Source organism: Lentinula edodes (genome assembly GCF_021015755.1).
Source record: "Lentinula edodes strain Le(Bin) 0899 ss11 chromosome Unknown C8R40scaffold_34, whole genome shotgun sequence".
Classification (NCBI taxonomy): Eukaryota; Fungi; Basidiomycota; class Agaricomycetes; order Agaricales; family Omphalotaceae; genus Lentinula; species Lentinula edodes.
The window spans coordinates 290,638-307,449 of NW_025764340.1; the positions used below are offsets into that span (position 1 = coordinate 290,638).

Below are 16,812 nucleotides of genomic sequence, written 5' to 3' on the forward strand. Positions count from 1 at the left end.
TTTGGCTTGTCGTTTTCGTCCAATTGCTGATCGTCCTCAAACGTAGGCACGAAAGCCCCCATGCTGTGACTACAATGGGGCGAGATAACTTTTTCATACTGGAACCTTCTGTCCCGCGAGACTTCCTGGAATCATGAATGAGCCGCGAACAGTTTTGATTGCGCATACCATTCGGAAATAATTCTAGAACGGTTCGACTCCCGACAATACCTTACGGAATCGCTGAAGAGCAAGGGTTTGGCAAAATGGATCACCTCTCGTTCAGGACTTCAGTTCATCACATTGTATGTATCTCGTTTTCTGCATATATGAATATGATTTAATGCAACATTTAGACTTCTGGTATAATAAGCTTGCACCGTAGAACATCATTAGAATAAATGCCAACTACATAATCCGAAAGACAGAGCTCCTCGTTTCTGCTTCTGTTACTCAACGTTCAACAGATCGACTATCGATGCGAGTCAGGCGACGGCAGGTGACGGGCGGGTATTGTTGTTGACGCATGTACTCAGTCGTCCTATCAATCACTGACGGTATGCTTCAATTTTGCTTAATTCTGCTGCGATGTTAATGAACACTATATAAGACTTCAGGCCTCAGGACCTGACTGGACCTGAACGGGTGGCTTGTGGTGGCATTGGGGTGGTATGATAGAATATTCCACCAGTAAAACCACCCGCGCCTGGCCGCTGGTACCCACTTGCTTACCTGGGCTACTTAGGTATAGCTATGTATAAATTTCTCCTGATAACAACCAAAATCGGACAATTGTTTGTACGTCCAAATCCAGGCGAGAATTTTTACTTTCGCTTGTATGTATCAATAATGAAGTTGACGGCCTTCATCGACATGCGTACCCTCGGTGCACACGTTGATAAGAATACCCGGATAAATGGCCATAATCCAACCTAATCCAGCTCAGTTAGTGTCTACTTTCTGTGGATTCTATCTAATTCAAACCCCTTACGCATATCCCAATATCGTAAAACGAGGATCCTCGAAATTAAATCAGTATGTTTGTCCCGAGCTGTCTCCCAAGGCGACCTCCGTCGAGGCTCGAAGCCTGTATTTGCTCGCCCTGGTGCTGCGGGCTCATGTCTGAGCTACATATGTCAATTGCAAACCTTGAGTGACTTTTCATCGATTGTCCTGTCATACGACGAGAGATACAATGGCAATATTGGCAAGCTCGGTTGGTATTGACGTGGAATGCGAACTATTGTCCCTTGGGGATAAATAGCTCACTTTTTTCGGTGAGTCCGGGACGTGCCCAAGAACTCGCGTCAATAAATGTTTTATCTTTGATCTTCCCCCGAAAGCTACTGTTCAGTATCGAGCAAAGCCTTCTGGTACTGTAGGTTTTAGTTCAAGTTGGAGGAATGATAGTACGAATTTTTACATGCCCAACCTGTGTACAACGTGCCAACAATATCCTTAAAAATCATCAAGAAAGCAAAGGATGATTCCCAGAAATCATTCATCCTTCACGAGCCTTCACGCTGCCTCAAGACCACAAAAGATTATGGAAGCTATTTAACCAAATTTGGACGGTAACTGCGCCCTCGCCTGCCGACCGGGATCATTTATTATATAGAAGTCATACCGTCGTGCACGGGGAACATATATCGATAGTACAGGTAGTAAGCTGATAGTAAGTAAGTAGAGGTGATGCGGTATGTTGCGCAGAATCATTTTTTAGGACTGTAACAGCGGCTACTGATTCAGATCCCTGTTCGACACAGCAACCTCCAAATAGGCAACTCAGATTAATACAACCGCCCCCATAAGCAGTTGTGGTGATTCATCGTTGAACAGTTTTTTTCGGTCTTGTCTTCATATGTCTATAGGATGGGGACAGGATGAGAACGACCAGGATGCGAGAGAACTCAGTGCAAAGTTGAAACTAATAATTTCTAGAATGACCTACACACATGAAAAGGAAGGACCGGGGAGGGACTAAGTAAGGCCCGGTGCATGATAGAATTTAGGCGAATCTAACTGACCCTGCGTATGAATAGCGTTAGATGATGTGGGTCCTGCAAAAAGCTACATCGGATGATTACAAGCACGGTTCACAAATCGTAGCTGGTCTGCACTTACCATATACATACGTCGCGAACCTCCGGACTTTGAAGAAATTCGCCTAATCTGATGTTGAATGAAGTCGCGATAATTCCTTGAGGCAAGTAAGCCGTTACAGATGGTTACACTTTTACATACATCCGTTTCATAAGGCTCAGGGACTGTCAGGGTGGTTTGCCTGGGCACTCTCGCCGTTGGGATGAAACGAAAATATAGAAAAGCAGCTTCTCGACTCCACCTTCTGCATATTACCCCAACATGTCTGAACCACCTTTCACCGAACTAGATGTGCTCATTATAGGGGCAGGCTTCAGCGGCTTATATCAGCTCTACACCCTCCGTCCTCTTGGACTTCGTGTCAAGATCTTCGAGGCCGCGCCTGATATCGGAGGAGTATGGTACTGGAATTGTAAGCCTCTCATTTCACCAATCCTGGCTTTTGGTGTCTTATCCATGGCTATCCAGGTTATCCTGGTGCCAGGGTCGATACAGGCAGCGAGTGTTATCAGTTTTCTCTGAGCTCACTCTGGAAGGATTGGAATTGGACCGAGATGTTTCCTGGGCAAAACGAAATGCAAAAATACTTCCATCACGTCGACGAGAAACTGGATCTGAAAAAAGACATATGTTTAAATACTCGTGTCAGGTCTGCGGAATGGCAAGAGTGTGAGAAGAAGTGGATCATCACAACTGAGGATGGGACTATTGTGCGGACTCGATTCTTTTTCATTTGCGCGGGGGTAAATACAGAACCGCTCATTCCCAAGTTCGAGGGTTTAGACACCTTCAAAGGTGTCTGGCACCATACAGCGCGTTGGCCTCGCAATGGACTTGATCTTATTGGCAAACGGGTCGCGGTGATCGGGACGGGAGCGTCGGGTGTACAGGTATCACAGGAAGCAGCAGCATGCGCTTCCAAGCTTACTATCTTCCAACGCACGGCTAATCCATGCCTCCCAATGCGCCAACGAAAGATCTACACATGTACCGCAGAACTAGAGAGCAACAAGAAGCGCAAGGAAGATTTGTATCCAGCCATGTTTCGTCGAATGCTGCAAACTCCGGGTGGACTAGCGTATACGAGCGTACCGCAAACGACATTCTCGGTAACACCGGAGGAACGGCATTTGTTCTATGAGCAGCTTTATGCACAAGGCGGTGTCGGGTTATGGCTTTGTGGTTACAGTGATGCCCTAACCGATCGAAAGGCCAACGACGAAGTGTATGCTTTCTGGCGAAGAAAGACGTTAAGACGGATCAAAGATCCCAAGGTTGCCGAGAAACTCGCACCTGAACATCCAGAAAATGCATTTGGTGTTAAGCGAATAAGTTTGGAGCAGGTACGTTCGATGATCTTGCGCGACTCAAAAAAAGATAATCGGGATTACAGAATTTCTACGAAATCTTCAACCAAGATAACGTCGAACTTGTGGATTTGAGTGAGAACCCAATTGAGCGTATCAGCGAGGATGGAATTATCACCAAGGACGGTACAGAGCATTTAATTGACGTCTTGGTTATGGCCACAGGTTTCGATTCTATATCTGGGAGTATCACAGCGATCGACATTAAAGGAAAAAACGGAGTGACCATTCAGGAGAAATGGTCGCAAGGCACTCACACGTACCTCGGCGTAGCATCTTCAGATTTCCCCAACATGTTCTTCACGAACGGGCCACAAGCACCCAGCGGACTTTGTTCGTTACCAATTTCCTGTTATGCTATAACCTGCGCTGACCTGTTTTTGTTCAGGCAACGGGCCCACCTGTGCTGTGAGCTTTGAATTCCCCGTTGATTCCAGCTGATCGTAACATCAAAACAGGAGATACACGGAGAGTGGCTCGCCAACCTTATGAAATATGCCCAAACAAAGCACATCGAACGTATCGAGACTTGTCCAGAGGCAGAGGAAGGTTGGCGGCAGCTTGTGTTCGGCATCAATGCGATGACCCTTTTTGCGACTGGTAAAAGCTGGTATAACGGAGCCAACATCGAGAACAAGCCTTTTGAACCATTGAGTTTTGTCGGTGGCGTGCCTTTGTACATGCAAAAGTGCCAAGAGGTGGCTGAGCACAACTATGAAGGATTTGTTCTGTCATAATCTGAGAAGTCTTTGAGGATGTAATAGTATCACCGCAGTATAGAATAACCAAAACTTGTCGAAGCAGGCGGAACAATGATTTGATTCGCATTTCTGATACTGTCCGGCACTACCGGTACATACATAGTTCCTGTCCTTAAATTAATCCGAGTCGATTGTTCTGCTGTTTTGTTCGGCTTGGACGAATGTCACGACTGCAAGGCTTTCTGCATTCCAATCTTCTATATGTTCAGGAAAGCAACAGATATCCAATAAAACGACCACGATGACAGACATGTACGTTCTTCACCAGATTATTTCAAAGACACATCGGTATATTCGACGCGTATATCCCATCAATGCACAGCGAATGTGTCAAGTTTCTTTGTTTCGTCTTGGCTATCGGGTGGCCGAAATTTTGATGGATTAGACCATTGACCCCTCTTTGTGGCTTTGTCAATTGACGAAAGAAGAAAACACAAAGGGCAATGTTTCACCCTTTGTCCTGTAACCTTGTTATTTAACGGTCAGCCTCTCTGGCATTGATTAGACACATACCCGTTGTCTTCCTCCCGAGGTCGACCGATTTCTCTTTTGCACACAAGCACCCTTGAATTCGATATGCTGGTTAGTGCTATCCCATTCATTCCCAGCCCGACTTTTGACCTAATGCCATAGAATTTATCCTATTGTGAACCAGCACACCTTCAGTGCGATATGATCTACCACTGTGACGGAGAAGCCTTTTCCAAAAATGTACTTGTTGAAGGACTTCGCGCTGAAGCTGCGAGACCGAAGGCCGAGAAAAAAGACACGAAAAGAGACTCGCATCCATTTCACAAACCGTCAGCATCCTTGAAGCTTGAAGGGGTTCAACCTAGAACGGTGAGTCGGCGTTGATCTCGCCGTTATCACCCGTGTGACAAAAGGTTCAGAAACTCGATGTCGACGCTTTGACATCCCGCCTACGAGTCGTCCAAGAGTCGAGGGAAGCAGATAAGACCGAAGATGATTTGGTTGCCTCCAAAAATTTACCGTCATCAAGCATAGATTCAACGAAGGGGCAGGCAGTCTATCTAACGCCCAAGCATGAAGTGTGGCGCCAATGCAGCGCCACTAACTGCGATACGCTTGACTTCTCCTTCAACGGACCATCGCACACCTGGAAATTGATATGAATTCCACTTGTGTTTTTTCTTGCTTCGGATCGTTTCGTTTTGGATCTCTAACTTCACGCAAGCAACAATTTGGTTGTAGTTGTTCCAGGTTGTTCCGTCCTTGGCGAGCGATGAATTCAGTGGTCGGGTCTTTGCTAGTCTTTGAAATTGATTTTAGAGGCGTCAGATCCTTGTGATGAGAATTGTTTTACCAGCGTGGCTGAGAGAGGCATTGGTCGGGGAGATGGTTGGGCAGGGTTGGGCATGTACCACGATCATGGGTTCCGGCGCTATTGAGATCACGAGGACATCGTTGCGGGAATGGTCCTGCGAAGTCATCTTTAGCGCTCGTACGATTATTCGGCCCTTTCCGTTACAACTTGCTACGCTTAGTTTTCTTCATGAATTATGTTGTCTCGCCTGCAATTGTTTGTAGGCGGGATGCTGCTTGTGGATCTGAATTTATTCGTCTGTGCTTTTGCACTCTCAGGGGCTACAATTTAAATTGATCCTACTTGTTTAAGAATGCCTCCAACGAGAGCTCTTTTAATCCTTGGACCGCAACCCTTAAGAAACCTTTCTCTTCTTGCAGTCTCTTCAAGAAGCCCTTGTCCGCTTTCAATTCATCGACGTCCCAGTGCGCCCACACAAAGCGACCATGTAGCCAGGATGCCTCTGGAGACGCCGCCCACACGGCATAATCTGCTGGTAGTGCCACTGAGGTGTGTTAATGACGGAGAGAGCACTTCCACGATTAATGTCACTCACTCTCATCCCACTTGAGAAGATTTTTGTCCACATGTTTTGCAGCACCTTCCGAATAAAGAGCGCCTGGATGATATGATATGATCTGAATGTCCTCGACAGGGTGTTCATCAGCAATTCTCCCGATGAGCGCAGTAAATGCTGATTTGGTAGTCGAGTACGGAGTCTGATTCGGGGCAGGAATCATTTGGATACTAGCCGTCGATACATTGATCAGATTTAGTTGCTGACCCGCAGGGCGCAGTGGCTGGTTCACAAACTTGACTGTCATGAGGAAGTTACCACCGACGTTGATATCGAATCCTTCCATGAGTTCTCGTTTATCCATTTTCAGCGTGTCGGGTCCCCACGGGGTGAAGTGAGCGGCATTGAGGACTAAAACACGCACGAATATGTTCCGAGAGTTCAGGAAATCCCAAAGGGAGGAGATAGATGCATCGTCTCCAATGTCTCCTTGGTGAGCAATGAATTCGGTGGTCGAGTCTTTAAACTCTTCTCGCAGCTTGACCGCTGCGGCCTCCAAGACGGCACTTCTGCGTCCCACAATAATGATCTTAGAGGCGGCCGCTTTAGCAAAAGACCGAGCAATCTCAAAGCCTATTCCACCGCCACCTCCTGTAATAAGAATTGCCCTCCCAGCCTGGCTGAGAGAGGGATTGGTAGGGGAGATCGCCGGATATGTGTCGCGGTGATAGGTACTGGTGACATTGAGAGTGTCGAGGGACATTGTTGTTGTGGGAATGAAGCTTCTATGAGGACTCAGCACATTTTATACCTTGCGACTGGGTCCACCAGTGTTGCTGACTGACCATCGTTAATCATTAATCAAGTTAAATTGTCCGAGGCAGCCGGTAAATTCTTATTTCATCGATGAGTCTAGCCTTGCTGCAAAATGTATAGTACAAAGAAGTGACGGTGAAACTCGGCAAAGGATGACATCGATGAACTTCGGCATACTGCAGAGTGGTGAAAGTGAATGAGTCATGGCCGAACAGATTGGACAGGCTCAGAATGATGATTTTGGGTGCAGAAACCATGGCGGATTCAGAGAAAATGCGCAATGCGGGAGCCTATTCCACTGGTACCTGTTATGGGCACCGTCTAATCTGCCTGACTGAGAGTAGGCTTGCTTGGATAGATAGAAGCATGTGTCAGGATGATGCGTCTTGGCAAGAGACATCGCTGAAAATTTGAGAGCCCTCTACATCTGGGTTCGACGCCTTCCAAGAGCAAGTGTATAGGGGAAGGATTTGGAGAAGTCCCTTTGAGGATTAACTCTGCCTGTGTACGCGCGTCACGTTCAGGATGGTGAGAGGTGGGTCGGCGCCAAATAAAAATGCAATTTGATTTCCCCAGAAGGAAGGAAGGACTCCTAAGACGTGGCTCGAGCGCTTAAACCTGTACAGTGTCCAACAGGACCCCGGATAATTGGGGATACAGTCGTTCGGGAATTCGGACAAATTTTGAGAAATTTTTCGAAAATTCTGTTCGATTTTCGGACATTTCAAGGCCTCTGACGGCGGTAGGTTGCTCACAGGGGTTCGGACATTTTTTCCAGCTTGGGGAGTTATATCTGCAGGTGGGAGTCCGTGGGACTTTTGGAAATTTTTTTGAAGCCTCCCCGAAGATCATTTAGGCGAGCGCTAATTTGCTTAAGCGCCGGCGGCTGGTCGACTTTCGGACATTTTTTGACAGAAATTCTTGATTTTGGTTCGGACATTTCAGCCGAAATTCGGCAATTTTGGGAACGACCTTCACTGTGATTATCCGGGGTCCTTGTCCAACTTTCATTAACTCGAGAGCTCGGCGTCGAAATGCGCTCAGTCGTGCTCTTCGGGTCTTTTTATGCTCTCCTAGCTCTGCCACATGCGTTGGCCGTCAAATCTCAGGACTTTAAGACCTGCTCACAATCAGGCTTTTGTCGTAGAGGACGTGCACTTGCTGCACGCGCTCAGGAAGCCCAATCTTCATGGAAATCACCATACACAGTTGACCCTTCTTCTATCGTTATTTCGCCTGAGGACTCCACAGTCAAGGCTGCTGTAAAATCTTCCCTTTATCCAGAAATCAAGTTTGGCTTGGAGCTTAGAATCCATGATGATGGTGTTGTTCGTGTCCTTTTAGATGAAGTAGACGGCCTCAAAAAGCGCTACGATGAGGCTGCATCGTGGGCTTTAGTCTCAGAGCCCAAGCTCAGCAAGGGTATACGCTGGGCAGCTGGGAAGAAGGAGTTGCGAGCGGTGTTTGGAGAGAAGAATGATATCGAGGTTGCTGTTGACTACGACCCTCTCCGTGTGCGCCTTCGTCGTGGCGGAGAGGATCAAATAGTCTTAAATGGTCGTGGCCTGCTACATATGGAACATTTCCGCTCTCAAACGTTGAAAGAGACCATCGAGGAAGTGGCTTCAGACGAAAACGCGGAAGGACAGGAAGTTCTCCAGGTTGAGAATGTACGGGCTTGGTTTGAAGGAGATTCCGAAGATGCTTACTGGGAGGAAAAGTTCTCTTCTTGGACTGACTCCAAGCCCAAAGGTTTGTAACATCTAGTTAAGTTTGACATTTTTCCACCAGTTAATGCAATTTCGTAGGTCCGGAATCGCTTTCTCTTGACATTACATTTCCCAATCACGGCACTGTATATGGTATTCCTCAGCACGCCACCAACCTCTCCCTCCCAAGTACAACAGGCGATTCACCTTCGTACACGGATCCATTCCGTCTTTACAATGCAGACGTCTTCGAATACCTCGCATCTTCACCCATGTCCCTCTATGGCTCCATCCCAGTTATGCATGCTCACTCTGCCGACACAACTGTCGGCGTATTCAATGCAGTAGGTTCCGAAACCTGGATTGATATCTCGTATCCCACAAAGAAGTCAACACATACGCACTGGATTTCCGAATCTGGTATCATGGACGTTTTCCTGCTACCTGGACCAACGCCTGAAGACGTCTTTGCCCAATACGCTCGCTTGACCGGAACTACGGCTCTCCCTGCTCATTGGAGTTTAGGTTACCACCAGTGTCGGTGGAACTACGTCAGTTCGGATGATGTTAGAACCGTTCAAAGAAGATTTGACGAGGAAGATATGCCTGTTGACGTGTTCTGGCTGGATATTGAATACGCTCAGGATCACAAATACTTCATCTGGGACCACAAGACTTTCCCTGACCCCGTAGAGATGACCAATGATGTCGCTGCTGCAGGGCGTAAAGTAAATTGTCAAAACAAATTTGTTTTTTCATGTTCTCATTCCTGTTTTACAGATGGTCGTCATCGTCGACCCTCATTTGAAAAGAACTTCCGATTACCCAGTGTATCAGGAAGCTTCCGATCTTGATATCCTTGTCAAACCGAAGAGCGGCGAAGGCGAATATGAAGGCTGGTGCTGGACCGGTAGCAGCTCCTGGATTGACCATTTCAACCCTGCGAGTTGGGACTGGTGGATTTCCAAATTCAAAACAACCAAGAATGACACTGGCTTTTCTTGGACTGAAAGCACGGAAGATATCCATATCTGGAATGATATGAACGAGGTAAAATCTTCGAGATTATTTCGCACCGAAGATTCTCATTATGACTTAGCCTTCCATCTTCAATGGACCTGAGATCACTATGCCCAAGGACAGTATTCACCATGGCGGCTGGGAACACAGAGATGTTCATAACATTAATGGAATGCTTTTCGTATGTTTCTACTTCGATTATCTAGGAAAATATGCAACTGAAGTCAATTTTAGCATAATAACACAGCGCAAGCTGTCCGTCTTCGCTCGGATATCCCCAAGCGCCCATTTGTTCTTACCCGTTCCTTCTTTGCGGGATCTCAACGCGTCGGTGCAATGTGGACCGGCGACAACCTTGGTACTTGGGATCACATGGCTGTCGGTGTGAAGATGGTTTTAGCCAACGGAATTGCTGGAATGGCCTTCGCTGGTTGTAAGTCGAGTATTCCATAATGGCGGAGCTATTATCTCATATTCTTCACTAGCTGATGTTGGTGGTTTCTTTGGCAATCCTGAACCTGAGATGCTTGTTCGATGGTACCAAGTCGGCATATTTTCGCCCTTCTTCCGTGCACATGCACACATTGACACGAAGCGACGTGAACCGTTCTTGCTGGACGAGCCTTACAAAAGCATTGTTCGCGACATTCTTCGTTTAAGGTACGCCATGTTGCCAATCTGGTACACGGCGTTTAGGGAGAACTCCGTCACCGGTATGCCTATCGTCAGGTTTGTCTTTTTTTCTTTGCGTAGGATGTGTCGCTGACAGGAAACTCTAGACCTCATTATGTAGTGTTCCCTCAGGACACAGCTGGGTTTGCCATCGACGACCAATTCTTCGTTGGATCTTCTGGAATACTTGTCAAGCCCGTTACTGAAAAGGACAAAACCGAGACCACCGTCTACATTGCTGAAGATCAGGTTGGTGATTTGTACATGCTTTCGTTCTACGGCATCCATTCAAGATTTTCTTTGTACCAGGTTTACTATGATTACTTTACCCAATATGCGTATCGTGGCTCTAGCAAAGGAAAACACATCACTGTCGCTGCGGAACTTCATCAAGTTCCTGTATTCATCCGTGGAGGATCTATTATCCCAACGCGTGAACGCCCGCGTCGCTCTTCACCGTTGATGAAGCTTGACCCCTTTACTCTCCGTGTTGCTTTGAGCAAGACCGGTACTGCACGTGGTGATCTTTACCTCGACGACGGTGTTACGTACTCGCACCAACAAGGTGACTTTGTATGGCGCGAATTCGTGGCAGAACAGTCTCATAAGAAGACCACCCGTATCTCGAGCAAAGATTTGGCCTCACATAACCCTGGAAAAGCGGTTGATGGGATAGCACTTACCACCTTTGACCCGAAGAATGCGTTTGCGAAGGAGATCGAGGAAGTGAGGGTGGAAAAGATTGTCGTTCTTGGGTTGAATTCGAAGCCGCGCAGTGTGAACGTCGAAGGAGGTGCAGAGTTGAAATGGGAATTTGTTCCTGGTGTAGCTGCGTCAGACAAGAAGGAAGGAGTATCGAGTGTGCTGATTATCAAGGATCCGAAAGTCCTCATAACCACAGATTGGGCAATTGTAATTTCGTAGACTCAGGAAAATTGAATTACTCGACCCACAAGGATCCATATGTATTGACCACTACTACCAGAAGTCCCAGTACAAAACTACCGGGTCAAAGCCAGGAGGCATACGTGTGGTTCCAATGTTACAGCAATAAGAAAGACAAGCATAAGAACGTATGTACATTATAATAATGTAAAACCGGCAACAAGAATATTCGAGTAAGAGGCCAAAAAAGTTTGACTTACAACAAGAAAGGTGAAGGAAGACGACCGATGATTTATGCTCAATGGATGCGATTATGTATGGAATTGGAAAAAATCAGGAAAACATGTAGGTTTGTATGGTGAACAGTATGAGTTAAAAAAAGTACAACAGAAGAAACAGAAAATCACTCAATGCATGAGCGGAAAGGTCAACTTTTCCTTTGCAGATTACCACATTCCGAGCCTGATAGTCATCGGTGAGGCCGTTGCATTAGGTATCACGTAACTAGCAGGCATCGTCCCAATCGACGGTACCGCAACGCTATGTCCGCGGTGATGATAAGGATACTGCTGAGGATGCGTATGTTGTTGCTGATATGCATATTGGTGAGGGTAATACTGTGGCATCATAGTCGCATATGGCGTCATAGGATTCACTGCATACGGCGCATAAGACACGGTTGGAGCGACAGGAAGAGCAGGCGGGACATAGTAACCGTAATTGGAAGCTGGCGCAGGAGGTGAAAGAGGGAGAACACCTGCAGGGGCCGACTTGTACGCTTTCGTTGATTTAGACGAACCAGCCGAACTTGCATTGCGAGTATGCGAGCGGGAATTGGTTTGTGGGGTTGCATTCAACGTTGGGAACGTGAGAGGCTCAGTTTCCATTTTCCTATTTGAAACCCTAGATGGCTTCTTCGTTGGTACGAACGAGATGGATTTTTTGCGCGAAATCTCGGAAACCTCGATCCATCCATCGTTGTTCGTGATGACAGGCGGTGTGGGTGGTGACAAAATGCTCGAAGAAGAGGATGATGACGACGAAGATAACGCGGGTCCCTGCGAAGACGAAGAGGAGGGGCTCCGAACTTGCGGCTCCGTCTCTAATGCCGCAGGCCCAGATCCCGTTCGACGATGCATTGGGGTGGTGGAAAGAGACAGATTGGGACCATTTCTCTTTCGAGACTTTGGAGGTGAAGATCTGTGAAGTTCTTCAAGGCCAATCCAGCCATCTGTGTCGCTCGATAAATTTGTCGAAGTCAGAGAAGGAACTCCGGAAATCGAGCGCGATTCAGAAAACGAGGAGCTGGCACTGTCATCAACATCAAATGTCGTTCCTTGAGAGTCGTGTAATTCGGAATCAACAGGGCTAGGGCTCAAATTGTATCCAGATTCTTCGTGAGTCGTAGTGGACTGTCTCGACCGCAATCGGTCTACAAGCGCGCGCGTCTTCGATGATAAACCCTTCCGCCGAATATGGTCATCTTGTAGAAAAGCAGGTAAAAGGGTAGATGGATGCATGTGGGATTTCGGGGTGACTAACTCCGTTTCCGCCTCCATATTTGTATAAAATCCCTGATCATCTTTCTCGATCTTGAGTTTGGGATACGAAGAAACTTTGGTAGAGTTGAGAGAAGGAAAGACAAAATCGTGTAGCGTGGGGGAAGGGGAGCTTCTAGTAGTAAGAGGAGAAGCATTGTTTGAGAAGGTGAGCGATGGAACTGATGATCCAGATGGCGTGAATGAAGAGGCAAACGCATTTAATTTCGAGTGCGGAGAAACCGACGGACTGCTTCTAGCAGCACCATAAGAAGAAGGTGCATGTGGTTTTGGAGTTGAAGGCATTGATACATAATTCGGATACAGGCAGTCGCTAGAGTCAAACATCAAGGAACTCGCTAACGAGCCCGAGTCACTGCCACTGCTGCTACTAGTATCCCTGTCCTCCGCGAAGTCACCAGTCAAACTCTGCACTATTTCGTTCCAGTTCTTCTTGCAGGCAGCAACGTCCTTTTCGTCAATCTGGCAAGAAATATCTGCGACGTTTGCGCTAGTGGATTCAACGCCTCGTACGTCCAAACACGAGTTGTAATGGAATCCGGATGTAGCTTCATATGCAGTGAGAACATCAAATGCAATTGAAACACCAACCAGTTCGGCGTTTAGCTCTTGTTCCAAGTCCGCAGAGTTGCCATCAGTCTGCTTTACAAGGTAATGTGACTTCGTTGGAGGTCTACAGATAGCTTTGCATGGGGCCCCATGAGAGCCTGGAGGATTGTGTGTCCAGGAGATTGCCTCAAAATGAATCCGCGGCCAGTCTGCTAGTACGACTTGCCACTCGTCGTCGTCAACGTTCCTCGCGGCGGAATCCAACATGGGGTGTTTATGCTGAGAGACGCCTATGAAGACCTCGACTGCCTCTGTTGAAGGAAAGGCCGACCACAAGTTAATTTGGAGTAGAGAGGAGTGGGGATTAATGGCGTACAGGAATGAATGCTTTATCCACGGGCAGCCGTTCTTCGGATGCTCTGAATATCCGATGAGCAATCAACGAGAACGACGAGAACGGCAGTAGCCCTGTTAACGACAGTGAAAAGAAAAGAAAAGCTTAACAAAGGAATTGGGGTGTGGTGAGATGGGAGAAAGACATGTGGGGGCCGCTAAATATCGGCGCAAGGCAGTCCGGTCACTGTCACGGGTATATTTTCCTAAAATGGTATAACTCGCGTTGCGCCTAGCCAGGCTTCTGTGTACCCGAGTCATATTTTCTGGACATATTCGAGAACATTATAGAAAGGTATGTTGCAATCCAGAACTTGAAAGCATACTGTAAATGGGCATATGTAATCACTGGGACAAAGCACTCATGCTTATAATAAGGAAGAGCAAGAGTGCATCTTAATTCGGCAGGAGTTGGATGAATTCTTGTGAATTGTTCATGAAAGAAAAATACGAAGGTGGGTAAACTAACACCCTTATACATGTAGAAAATTCTTTGACCCGCCAGGCCTCGTTATCTCACTCCTGTAAACGATAGACGTGTCTTTCACTAGCAACAATTTCCTTCATGACCTTCGTTCTCCAGGATGTATTCGTTGCAGCCTTGAACTGAGAGGTGGTGAATCCATCCAAGTCCTTATAAGCATGAAGGGCAAGGTATCGTGGAGGAGAGACGCTATTTACGGTTGATTCAAAATCAACCAGAGAAAAACGCCTACACGCTTGCCATCCCGGTACTTTACTGAGAAGGCTGATATGCTCTTCTTCGTACCAGGCATTGAAATCCGTCTCGGCCTCGAGCGTAGGAGATAAGGCTACAGAGACGAGGAATGAAGGATTTGTAGAAAGATATTCAGCACCTTTGAACGTGGAGTGTGCAAGAGCTTTATATAGGCGGATGTCGGTATGCGATAGATTGTCGTCACCTACTCGAAGTCCAAGTTCTAGAAGTGCTGAGTGAGCACTTTCAATGGAGTGTCCTTCCGGTCCACAGAGCTGGAAAAAGGATACCGAAGATAGTACAACAATATCAGCTTCGGTGGATGTATAGGTTGCTGAGAGGGTATTCTATAAGTTCTTCCTAAAATGTAGCGCGTCCCTACAGGGAGAGCACTAACGGTAGTTCACAGTAGATAAGAGCTCAAGCAAGGGCTCTTTAGACTGGATCGAAAGGATATAGTCGTAGTCATTAGAAAAGATTGTGGTCGACATAAGGGTAGAGACTAAGCGCCCAAATTTGTTGTTCTTGGCGTGTTTCTTCCTGTTCTTTCCCTTCCGCCATATCTCAATTGTTTCTCTCCGTCTGGTCATTGGAATCTCAACGGAAAGTCAAGTTTCTGTGTCGCGGTAGACTTCATATAATAGTGTGACCTGGTGTACAGAAGCTACTTTTAAAGGTGTGTAAAGCGGAGACAGTATACAAAGTATCATTGAAAACCGATAAAACCCTTGCTTCGATTCTGTTTTATCAGCTTAACCTTACCAAAATGTCAATGCTTAGACGGACAGCCCTTACAGTCATCAATGCATTTATAGCAGCCGTCGGTCGTCTCGACAAATCTCTCTCTCCGAGTGATACCTTAGCCAAACTCCGAAAGCACAAATGGAAAGCATCAGATAGCGTCTACATTTTCCATTTCCTCTCGGCCTCATTCTGGCTCACGATAATGACCGTCCCGCCATTTCCCTATAAACTTCTCATCCCAATTCTGTACACTATTGCCATGTTGATTCCTTTAACCTCGCAATTCTTCCTTCCAGCAACACCTGTCTTTTCTTGGCTTATAATGTTTTACTCAAATGGATTCATTCCGCTGCAGTATCGTCCCAATCCCAGTGTGTCATTACTCCCTACTCTCGAAACCGTTCTGTACGGTGCAAACATTTCCGATCTTCTCACTCGCTTTACGCATCCTATTCTCGACATCATCGCTTGGATTCCTTATGGCGTCGGCCATTATGCCCTTCCTTTCGTTGTCGCTGCATTCTTGTGGCTCTTCCGTCCGAAAGAAGCGTTACGTTTTTGGAGTACTGCCTTTGGATACATGTTTCTAATAGGCGTGATAGTCCAAATTCTTTTCCCTTGCGCAGCACCGTGGTACGAACTCATCTACGGACTTACCCCGGCCAACTACGGTGTAAAGGGCTCGCCCGGGGGACTAATTCGAATTGATTCGCTATTCCATGCACACGGTTATACTTCAGCCTTCGGAAATTCACCGCTCGTGTTTGGGGCTTTTCCATCGTTACATTCCGGCGCTGCTACTCTCGAAGCTCTTGCGGTCGCGCACTTCTTTCCTCAGACAAAAGTGTGGGTTTGGGCTTATGCCGGTGTGCTGTACTGGGCGACGATGTACATGACACATCATTATCTGATAGATGTTGTAGGAGGAGCATGTCTTGCTACGATGTGCTTCTACTTTTTCATTCCGGACGAACTGAAGAGCACCGTCGCGGCAACCTCGCCTCCAGGCACGAACCTGGGTCTCCTTGCTTCAACGGGTACAGTTAAAGCGAATGGAAATCTTCCAGCGTATAGAATGGGCTCACAGCGATCAAAATATGATATTTATGATCTAGAAGCTCCGCGTAATGGGAATGGTCGAGCAGGAGCTGCTGTTGGAGGACGGGGAATAATGGCAGAGGCGGCCGCTGAATTTGACCTCGCTGAATCTGAAGATGACTTTGCGAGCGAAACGGGGGACGGTGAGCGACATCCAGGCGACGAAGAAGATATCACTTATCGGCCAACTATGCAGAAGGCCGCCGGCAACAAGCCTAATGGGAAGAACAAGTCCGAAATTGTGGCGGGAGGTGCGAATGGACATAGACATACCGCCTCAATTGCTCGACTCATACGTGGGCCTGATGCCAGAGGGTCCATTGATGGAGGCGACGAAGGATGGAGAAGTCCGATGTCCGCTGGCTTCGTGTTTCCTCCGCGGAATGGGAGGGGAAAAGAAGCAGATGGTAAAAGGAGTCCAATTCGAGAGACGTTTGTTTAATCTCTTTGAAGACGGGCGACTGTTTCTTTTCCTTCTTACTTTGTTGATCTTCGGTACCTAACTTGTGTCATTCATTCAGAGTGTTATATTGTATTCACTTCTCTATATTATAGTACTGCGACCTCGATAGCGCACGATAATCAGTTTCAGATTTTA

At 47.0% G+C, this 16,812-nt stretch overlaps 6 protein-coding genes across 6 annotated transcripts; 3 read left to right on the forward strand and 3 right to left on the reverse strand.

Annotated features, from left to right (window-relative positions):
* Positions 1-1,402: 1,402 nt before the first annotated feature.
* C8R40DRAFT_1273826 (cyclohexanone monooxygenase) lies at positions 1,403-4,671 on the forward strand (the record flags this gene model as incomplete). Its single annotated transcript, XM_046234096.1, has 5 exons — positions 1,403-1,415; positions 2,372-2,494; positions 2,551-3,425; positions 3,476-3,718; positions 3,908-4,671. 5 exons carry the CDS (start codon positions 1,403-1,405, stop codon positions 4,184-4,186), a joined length of 1,533 nt encoding a protein of 510 aa, XP_046083093.1. The 3' UTR covers positions 4,187-4,671.
* Positions 4,672-5,833: 1,162 nt separating this feature from the next.
* On the reverse strand, positions 5,834-6,814 carry C8R40DRAFT_1072079 (short-chain dehydrogenase/reductase; the record flags this gene model as incomplete). Its single annotated transcript, XM_046226426.1, has 2 exons — positions 5,834-6,039; positions 6,091-6,814. The coding sequence occupies 2 exons, from the start codon at positions 6,812-6,814 to the stop codon at positions 5,834-5,836; spliced, it is 930 nt and encodes a 309-aa protein (XP_046083094.1).
* A 1,087-nt stretch (positions 6,815-7,901) lies between these two features.
* Positions 7,902-11,192, forward strand: C8R40DRAFT_1053454 (glycoside hydrolase family 31 protein; the record flags this gene model as incomplete). Its single annotated transcript, XM_046224850.1, has 8 exons — positions 7,902-8,619; positions 8,676-9,304; positions 9,357-9,626; positions 9,676-9,777; positions 9,831-10,029; positions 10,082-10,325; positions 10,376-10,517; positions 10,578-11,192. 8 exons carry the CDS (start codon positions 7,902-7,904, stop codon positions 11,190-11,192), a joined length of 2,919 nt encoding a protein of 972 aa, XP_046083095.1.
* A 37-nt stretch (positions 11,193-11,229) lies between these two features.
* C8R40DRAFT_1119383 (uncharacterized protein) lies at positions 11,230-13,792 on the reverse strand. Its single transcript, XM_046228727.1, has 2 exons — positions 13,638-13,792; positions 11,230-13,572 (listed from the first exon to the last, which is right to left on the reverse strand). Exon 2 carries the CDS (start codon positions 13,526-13,528, stop codon positions 11,600-11,602), a length of 1,929 nt encoding a protein of 642 aa, XP_046083096.1. The 5' UTR covers positions 13,529-13,572; positions 13,638-13,792; the 3' UTR covers positions 11,230-11,599.
* Positions 13,793-14,170: 378 nt separating this feature from the next.
* On the reverse strand, positions 14,171-14,863 carry C8R40DRAFT_1174070 (uncharacterized protein; the record flags this gene model as incomplete). The annotated part of the gene is made up of 2 exons (XM_046232124.1): positions 14,171-14,706; positions 14,770-14,863. The coding sequence occupies 2 exons, from the start codon at positions 14,861-14,863 to the stop codon at positions 14,171-14,173; spliced, it is 630 nt and encodes a 209-aa protein (XP_046083097.1).
* Positions 14,864-14,865: 2 nt separating this feature from the next.
* Positions 14,866-16,750, forward strand: C8R40DRAFT_518903 (uncharacterized protein). Its single transcript, XM_046235316.1, has 2 exons — positions 14,866-15,048; positions 15,124-16,750. The coding sequence occupies exon 2, from the start codon at positions 15,139-15,141 to the stop codon at positions 16,654-16,656; it is 1,518 nt and encodes a 505-aa protein (XP_046083098.1). The 5' UTR covers positions 14,866-15,048; positions 15,124-15,138; the 3' UTR covers positions 16,657-16,750.
* The last annotated feature ends 62 nt before the right edge of the window (positions 16,751-16,812 follow it).